The sequence below is a fragment of the Rhodamnia argentea genome, chromosome 8 (assembly GCF_020921035.1).
Source record: "Rhodamnia argentea isolate NSW1041297 chromosome 8, ASM2092103v1, whole genome shotgun sequence".
Classification (NCBI taxonomy): domain Eukaryota; kingdom Viridiplantae; phylum Streptophyta; class Magnoliopsida; order Myrtales; family Myrtaceae; genus Rhodamnia; species Rhodamnia argentea.
Genome location: NC_063157.1, coordinates 26,703,799 through 26,712,980, shown reverse-complemented (window position 1 = coordinate 26,712,980; position 9,182 = coordinate 26,703,799). Strand labels below are relative to the sequence as shown.

Below are 9,182 nucleotides of genomic sequence, written 5' to 3'. Positions count from 1 at the left end.
TATGCGAGTCCAACATCTCGACATGCCGTTTCGACACGTATGCATCAATTTTAATCATTTTCAATAAATTAGGATTAAAAATATAAATTTATCAAAAATATATATACTTCGATTATGCACTTAGCCATCGCAAAATTAATATATCGCCTAGCAAAAAAAAACTAATCTTAAATCCCTATAGAAGAAGGAGAAGAAACCAACCACCGATATTTTTATATATCGTGTATATGTAAAAAACAACGTATTCAAACATGTCGAAATTCTCTAATTTGGAAATGATGTGTGAGTGTGTCGTGTCGTCAGGTGTTGATATCGATGCTACTTAGGCTCTAGGTTGAAACGATTATAATTCTTAGGAGCTTTGAGGTAAGATTCGCTTTCCATCCATAAATTGGTCGGAAACCGCCGCTCTCCCGATGATATTACGGCAAGCTGAAATCGGTTGTTATACCGAAGTATTATGTATATCTCGCTCGAGAAAACTGGATGCAAAAGCTAAACTCAGTGTGGCACAATCTAATATGAAGACATGATTTGTCATATTATTCTTAAGAATATTCTTAAGAATAATTTTCCGAAAAGAAGATCGGCCTAGTGTTCTGGGATCATCAAACGACTCTCGGCTATTCCGCCATGAAGAATCCGTCGACTCGTAACACATGACGTACGGTGCCTAAGGCTCTGTTTGGCAGCAATTCTGATCCTCTGTTTTTGTTCCCAGAAACAAAAAAAGATCAGAAAGATGTTTGGTAATGAAAAAAAATTATTTTGATTCTAGTCTCGAGAACACTTTTGGACCACTTTTCAGAAGAAAAAAAAAAAGATGATTCCGGTGTTTTGGAACACTTTTGGGGATCACTTTTTTGCACGATATACTTATGACTTATCCCTCGTATTTATAATTAAATTTTTAATATAAAATGGTATTATTTAAAATAAAAAAAAAGTCCACGTAGATTTTCAACTTTACATAAATTAAAATAAATTAAAATTCAATTTAAAAAATTGCTAAAAACTAATTTTCTTAAATTAACATTTTTATTTAAGGTAAATTTAATAAAAAATAAAAAATTTAAAGGGGAAATAAAAAATATTTAGAAATTTTAATTTAATAATTTAAAAAAAATTAAAAAAATTAAGATTGAAAAAAGCTAAAATTTTGAAAAAAAATTCTCGTCACCAGATTCTTCCCCTCCCCTTTTTTTTAAAAAAATTAGTTTTTTTTTGTAAAATTTTAAGCTTATTTTTAAATTCAATTTATATTTATATTTATATTTAAAAAATTAGTTTTTAGAAAATTTTTAAATCTAATTTATTTTTTTATATTAAGGGGCCTCTAATAAGCATTTTTTTTTAATTTTTAGCTATTTTATTTTTTTATTCTCATTAAGTTTGTTTTTTTTATTTCCTATTATGTTTTTTCAACTTTTATCTTTTTTTTTTAAAGATTGGACCCAACCCTCCGTGTCGCGAACTAAATCTCCATTTTTCGAGCCGCACAAAAAATTTGTCGAGTCGGGTGAAAAAAAAATCAATGTAGTTGAGTTGCGGGTCTTGTAAACTTGTACGATGTGTAATTACAAGAGTGCAAAACTATAGGCGGTTGCACAATGAAGAGCTTTTCTTTCATTTTTTTTGTTTTTTGTAATCAATCTAAAAGTCACAAGAAATAATAACAAACAAATGATTTAGATAAATTATGTAAATGTAATACAAATTACTTTTCAAACAATATAAACGATCGCATACTCATGACAAATCGACAAACAAATTGGGAACGGAAATTTTGTTGCTTTTTCTTTTTCTTTTTGGACCACAATCACTATTTGATTATTTTCAAATTTTGTTGCTTTTTCTTTTTTTTTCTCCATAATCACTATTTGATTATTTTCCCTATTCTTTGCCATGAAATGTGATTATATAATTATTTGATTTAAATGACAAATTGGGAACGGAAATTTTGTGATTCTACCAAACGCGTTTCTGTTCCAGGAACAAAAATTTTAAATAGTTATCAAACGAATTCTGATTCTCAAAAAATCATCTAAAGAACAGAATAAAAAAAAGTAATTTTGATCAGAATCATTTTTTGGGAGCGTAATCACCGCCAAACAGAGCCTAAATGATTATTTACAACCCGATAAATGTCGTTTACGGTTTTTTGGATTTTTTACAAACTTTACGAACTCAAAAGGTGATCAACGAAATATAAAAAAAAAAATCTTACAAATGGAAAGATAATTTACAAACTTATTTTATCATTTACGATACAAATGTTAATGCGAAAATGACGTTGTAATTTACAAAACAAGAAAGTATTTTACGAACTCAAAAAGTACCGTACACACTTTATCTATCGTGTGCAATTAAACATGCAATAGATTACAAAAGACCTTGTAATTGAGTAGGTAATTTACAAAATTAAAAACTACTTTACAAACTTTATATATCATGCATGATACAAGAAAAATACCATCGATAGCAAATACAAATGAAGGATATTAACAAAATGAATTAGTATAATCTATTTGAAAAGGGAACTTACAATACTAAGGTTATCTTACGATCGACCGATGCAATTTACCGATAAAAGATAATTTACGAACTCTGTTAACAATTGCAACATAATATGGAATATTAGCGAAGCTACTTTAGGAAAGAGGATTTCACAAAAACAAAGGCTATTTTTAAAAACCCCCCAAAGGGTAGTGTACAAGCTAAAATTATAAATTACATTACAAAAGGGGGAAAACGCAAATTACAAAATTAAAGGATTTTCGTAAGGTTTATCATTCATTGAGTGCTTAAAACTCTCATATTACGAAATCTATAACTAAACTAGGGATCGGACAAATAAATACAAATTAGACGTAACTGACTTTTACAATGAATTTAGGAGATAAGCAAAAACTTCCATTAAAATCCAAACATGATATTTTATGAATATTGAATCACATACTCTAAGATAGTGGGCAAAAATGATACTTTGAAAAGAGTTCACATAATAATAATAATAATCCGTACATATGTCTCATAATCGAAATTTAAGTTCAATATGCAATTTATAATTCATTTCCTGATAAAAAGATAATTTATTTTCTTTATCGTAATTTTTTTTTCTTATTTTTGAAATTCTTGCGCACGCAAACGTGTCTACCTCAACTTCGCTTGCCTCTCGTCCTTTGGTACTTGTTGGGTTACCCGATGCGGAGACCAAATGGACGGCCCAGATCGACACACGTCACGCATCTTAATCTCAGTTTTGCGAACACTTCGACGTGGGCACGCTCCAAACTTTCTTCTTTCCATACAACGTGAAGGCTACCACCACCTCCCCACAATCCTCCAAGAAACATTCAAATCTCTCCCTCTCTCTATTTAAGATCATCTCTCAGCTGAAATTTAGAGAGGGAGATCGCGATGGAGCTAACGATGAAGTCACTCGCAGCGCGTTTTGCGGTTGCAGCGGCGATCTCGATCTCCCTAAGCATGTCCAGCTGCTCAGCCACGGCCGCATGGAGCGGTCACCATCAGCCGAGCTATGGGGATGCGGTGGAGAAGAGCTTGATGTTCTTTGAAGCGCAGAGGTCGGGGAAGCTCCCTACCGATCAGCGGGTCAAGTGGCGCGGCGACTCCGCCCTCCATGACGGCTTCTCTCAAGGGGTCAGTATCTCTCTCTCTCTCTCTCTCTCTCTCTCTCTCTCTCTCCTCGGTTGTCCCATTTTGCTAGATGCTTACAGTCACATATGGGAATGATCTGAACTTTGCAGGTGGACTTGGTCGGAGGATACTACGACGCCGGAGATCACGTCAAGTTCGGGCTTCCCATGGCATTCAGTATCACGATGTTGGCCTGGGGAGCGGCCGAGTTTAGGAAGGAGATCACTAGCCTGAACCAGATGGACCACGCGTTGCGCGCCGTCCGCTGGGGCACTGACTACATCCTCAAGGCTCACCCGCAACCCGACGTTCTCTGGGCTCAGGTACGTACCATAGATATCCCCCATTCATTTTCCGGGTGATGAAGTCCGGACGAGTCTTCGCTACTGATCGATAGTCGATGGTTGGAATGAAAGAGGCCTCGGATCCCGTCACACGAACTTGGAACGATCAACCGAATTCACGTGGCTCGGTTCGATTCATCGACTCATTGGGCTCGAATTTTTCTATTGAGATTAGCAGGATCTTTCAACAGAGACAGTAAAATACGAGGTTGGACATTAATTGGTCAAACGCAGTATGGATGTTTGCTGACCAAACTCACGTATTCAACGGCTAACCAAACTCACGTATTCAACGGCTAGTTAGTCTAGCAGAGTCTTGCTTTCCCTCACCAACCTTTCTATATATCAACAGAGTCTTGACGATTTGCATCCATTAAGCTTCAGAATTAATTCGTTTTTCAGGTGGGTGATGGCAATTCGGACCACTATTGCTGGGAGCGAGCTGAGGACATGACGACTCCTAGAAACACTTACAAGCTCGATCACGAAAATCCCGGCTCTGACCTTGCCGGCGAGACTGCCGCCGCCTTGGCAGCGGCCTCACTGGCTTTCCGGCCTTATAACTCTTCCTACTCCAATCTCCTCTTAGTCCATGCAAAGCAAGTGAGTCAGCTCTCCAATACAATGGAGGCAAAGCCGTCAATGTGACTTTCAAAATCAATTTTTGGAACAAACTTGCTGCTTAAACGGATTGTCCAAAGATGATAATTCTCTAGTAATTGATTAACACAATGGAAAAAATAAAATATATTGTAATTATTCATTAAACACATGCTAAATCAAGTAAGTGCAAATAAATGTGCAGCTGTTCTCATTCGCGGATAGATTCAGAGGCCAATACGACGACTCGATCGTGTCCGCCCAGCAATTCTATCCATCCTCAGGCTATTCGGTAAGCAAAAAAAAAAAATATCTTCTTTTAATATACATTGTTCAGAATTACCTTTTAATTGGATTAATTATCGATTTTTCGAGATTTATTCATCTACTTAGTGATTTTTTTTTAAATTGAAGGACGAGTTGTTGTGGGGGGCAACATGGCTGTACAGAGCAACAGGTGAACAGAAGTACTTGAAATATGCAATTGACAATGCAGGGTCAATGGGTGGGATCAGCTGGGGAGTAAAAGAGTTCTCCTGGGACACCAAATATGCTGGCGTGCAAGTCCTCCTCTCCAAGGTAAATCGCTCATTACATCCTCTGAACGGGCGGGCGGTCGGGCTGCTGGGCCGCCCAGACTAGGATTGGACCGATGCATCCACTTCGCAAAGATTACAGATTGGCTCTTTGTTGGTTTCAATTCTTTCCGAGTTAATTTAGTTCCATAATCCCACTAACTAAAGTCGATTCCGTGTACTAAGTCACTTGGCCTCTGATGGCAGGTACTGATGGACAACCCACATAGTCCGTACACTTCGATTCTAAAGCAATACCAGGCGAAAGCAGAGTACTTCATGTGTGCCTGTGTGCAGAAGAATGATGGTTACAATGTTGACAGGACTCCAGGTCGGCGGCTCAATCTCTCTCTCTCGCTCTTCCAGTTCTTCTTCAAATGGCTTAAGCTACTTTCGCATGAAAGCAGATGATGGATTTCAAGTTTACAGATGCGGCTATGTGACGGTTTGTTGTCCTATGATCCTCAGGCGGGTTGATGTACATGCACAAGTGGAACAACATGCAGTATGTGTCTTCTGCATCGTTCCTTCTTGCTGTTTACTCCGTTTATTTGTCCACGTCGAAGGCCAAGGTCACGTGTCTGGACGGGCAAGTTCAGCCTCAGGATCTTCTCAACTTTGCCAAGTCTCAGGTATCCACACACCAAGTTACTTGCTCACCAAGGAACTTCAATAACTAGTTGATTACCAAGAAACTCGATATGCTTTCACATTCGTTTTCTGATCATATATCAAGCACACCAGTTAGAAAAAATGAAGCACTCACTTTACATAGGATCCTGCAGGGCGATTATATCCTTGGGAAGAATCCTAAGTCTATAAGCTACCTGGTGGGATATGGACAGAGTTATCCCACCCATGTTCATCACAGAGGCGCCTCCATCACCTCTATATCTGTCCAGCAATCTGCAGTCGGATGTGTGCAGGGCTTCGATGCGTGGTACCACCGCCCTGAAGGGAACCCGAACGTGATACATGGTGCCCTTGTGGGCGGTCCAGACAAGAATGACGGGTTCTATGATGAGAGGTCGAATTATGAGCAATCCGAGCCCACGCTTTCAGCCTGCGCTCCGCTCATAGGCCTCTTCTCAAAACTACAAAGCACATATGCAGCGCCAGGTAAAGATCTTGGGATATGTGCCCAACGTAACATCAAACCAGTGAGAATGGGGGGATATTTGAGCTGCACTAGAACTAAAATGTGTTTTCTAATCTTCTCTGCTTTCCTAATATGGCTCCTTGGTGTAGGTTCGTACCATGATGAAAGACCAGGGACTCCTTCAACATTGCCCGGTGAGTTGATATTCTTGAATTTTTTTTTTCTTTATCTTCTGCTAAACTGTGTACATTTCTACATCTTTTGACTTACTTTTGTCTTAGATAACAGTAATACATTGGTGTATCTTTACTAGCATAGCTCCAGGAATACTACTTTCTTCTAACCATCAAAGCTAAAATTTCATTTCCATGAGGGGAGATAAAGATGAATGATTCTTCTTTTGATTTTGCAGGAAGCTACTCCCAGAAAACACCACCAGCCTACACAGGTTCGAGTGAGTGACGCAAGCTTGTTTCTCTTGTTCCTGAAGGTGATTTAAATCGAAGTCACTTACAAATTGACTGCTTTGGAACTTCTCCCAACTTCTACAGAGTCACCTGTTCAGTTACTCCACTTGATAATGAGCTCGTGGAATCACGGAGGGGCGACATATTACCGGCACCAGGTCATCATCAAGAACACATCGCAGAAGCCAGTCTCGGATCTTAAGCTCCAGGATAGAGAATCTCTCGGGGTCTTTGTGGGGACTCACACCCACCCAAGAAAAGAACATCTATCAGCTTCCTCACTTGCAGGTCTTAAAACCAGGGTCACAGTATATGTTTGTGTATGTTCAGGGTGGTCCTCAAGCTAAAATTTCAGTTGTAAGCTACCACTAACGATTTAAAAGATTGAAAAGTGAGTTCAGAGCAGAGGGAAGCAGACCTGTCTGCAATTTTTCTGATTCATGGAAAAGGATTTTCCTGTTAATTGGATCACAACTGTAACATGAAAGTTTCGTTCATCATCACATAACCATGAACTACATTTTGCAAAAGACCACGCGTAGGACAGGGGGCATGTGGTTGGCAGGTTCCGAGTGGGGGCGAAGATCCAGGATCGAATTCCGGATAAAGCAAAAAAAAAAAAATGCGCTATAATTTCTTCCGAATCCGATGCTTACACACATACAGCGAAGATTTTCTTTTTGCTTGTTTTTTTTCCATTGGTGGCTATCTTCATTCAACAAGGAATTATTTTTTGACGGTATGTTGCGATGCCTAACAATGGTTTAAAAGGTCACAGTTAAAATATCAGCTGTTTCGCTGCACAAGGAAAGGGACTGGTGATTGTTGAAAAACAGAGCCCAAAGAAAGAGCTCCTTAGAGATGAAGATCAGAGTTCCCAAAGTTAACATTGTCCCCTGATTAATAAACCATTCTTTCATTTTAAGGTGCCAAAGTTCAAGGAGATAGTTTTAGGCTTGCACATTTTAAGGAGCATTTGTCCCATGGTTCACATGCTAATAGCGCTGGTTGTACGAGTTATCTTGCGAATAGTAGCACTAGGCCTGATATTTCATGTGTAGTCCGGGGAATGGATATGATTAATCTAAGTGTACATTGTGATGCTGCGAATTGGATCCTCCTAATTCTGTAGGTGACAATAGACATTGAGGCGTTTTCGGAGGATGCAATTCTGATAGTGTAGCATAATAAACTGGATTTGCGGATCAAACGGGAACCTGTGTATCGGTTTACCCGTGCAGCGGACAGGTTGGAATAAGAACCTCAAAACACGGTATAATCGGCTCGAAAGGAAAAAGAGTGCGCCGATGGTTGTAGCGTCTTTAACCACGACAATGGCATTCCAAGTCGGTGTCGACCCTCCAGGTGGTGTTCGGCAAGACACAACCCAAGGTGACAATTTTGAAGAGAGACACACCGCAGATCATGGCTGATAATCCTCGGGTAGGATACATTAATTTCTTGGTGGTTAACACAATAGGCTTCCTTGTATCCCTCAGCATCATCCTGTTACTCGTGAGCGGCCTCCCTGTGAGTCGTAGGTTTCTCATGTGGGTTCTAATGTTGATCCTGTGGATCGCTATCGCATCAATAGCCGCTCACCTAGGCTTTCTCAATAGCGGTTACCATGCCCTATCCTGAAGGTGACTCGACGAATGTGATAATACTAGTCAGAATCCCTTGAGTGGATCGGCTTGATGGTTCTGATTCTCGTGGAGCAGACGATGCGCTTGACCCAGAAGATGGTCACACTGAGAAGATCTTCAGCCTCAATGGTCAAGCACCAAGACAGCGTCCGATGCAGATGCCCAACCATTTCGGTGTGACATATGGTTGCGAAACATGGTCAGGACTGTGCTCAGTTCTCCGAGTGCCAGACAGCATTTTATAAGAGCAAAGAGTTTGCACGGTTGGCATCCTACTTTTTTCAAAACACAACGGTGTTGGTCTCGGGCATGTCATAAGAGTGAGAAATATGGTAAGCTAAGAATAAATTGTTTCTGAATGTCGTTCGGTCTCGTTTCAGTTCAAAGTACCTTTTTTTTCACTCGACTTCTTGAGTCAACGAATTTCCTGACTGCGAGTATGTACTCTACGTAGACTATTTGAATGGCTTGCTGTGCTATTTTTCAAGAACAGTGATGTTGTCCGTGATATTGATTTTTCTTACATTTAGCGCGAAATTCTGAAAGTGGAATCATCAGAATTTTGTGCTAGAAAAGTGATGTCGAGAGTCTGTATTAAGTGCAAAATTTCTCCAAGTTTCAAATACACAGATTAACTATGGTTTCTAGGCTAGGCTTCTTGACAAGTATGTACTCTAAAAGGACCATCGATTTTCCTAACGAGTCTATGTTCTTGGTTGTGCTTTCTTTATGGCTCGTGCGCCATTGGTTGGTTGAACTGTCCTTCTTCCATCTCTCTGCTGTCATTTACC

General features: G+C 39.3%; 1 protein-coding gene and 1 long non-coding RNA gene across 2 annotated transcripts; one reads left to right on the top strand and one right to left on the bottom strand.

Moving 5' to 3' along the window:
• Nucleotides 1–3,393: 3,393 nt before the first annotated feature.
• Nucleotides 3,394–7,255, top strand: LOC115738245 (endoglucanase 5). The gene is given in 12 exon segments (XM_030670820.2): nucleotides 3,394–3,663; nucleotides 3,771–3,983; nucleotides 4,407–4,607; nucleotides 4,810–4,896; nucleotides 5,019–5,183; nucleotides 5,387–5,510; nucleotides 5,648–5,811; nucleotides 5,965–6,298; nucleotides 6,428–6,472; nucleotides 6,691–6,732; nucleotides 6,830–6,954; nucleotides 6,956–7,255. Coding segments are annotated over 12 exon segments (1,905 nt in total). The 5' UTR covers nucleotides 3,394–3,420; the 3' UTR covers nucleotides 7,118–7,255.
• LOC115738248 lies at nucleotides 7,067–7,291 on the bottom strand. The gene is made up of 2 exons (XR_004015113.1): nucleotides 7,250–7,291; nucleotides 7,067–7,163 (listed from the first exon to the last, which is right to left on the bottom strand). It is a non-coding gene; the product is annotated as an uncharacterized LOC115738248 (long non-coding RNA).
• Nucleotides 7,292–9,182: the final 1,891 nt, after the last annotated feature.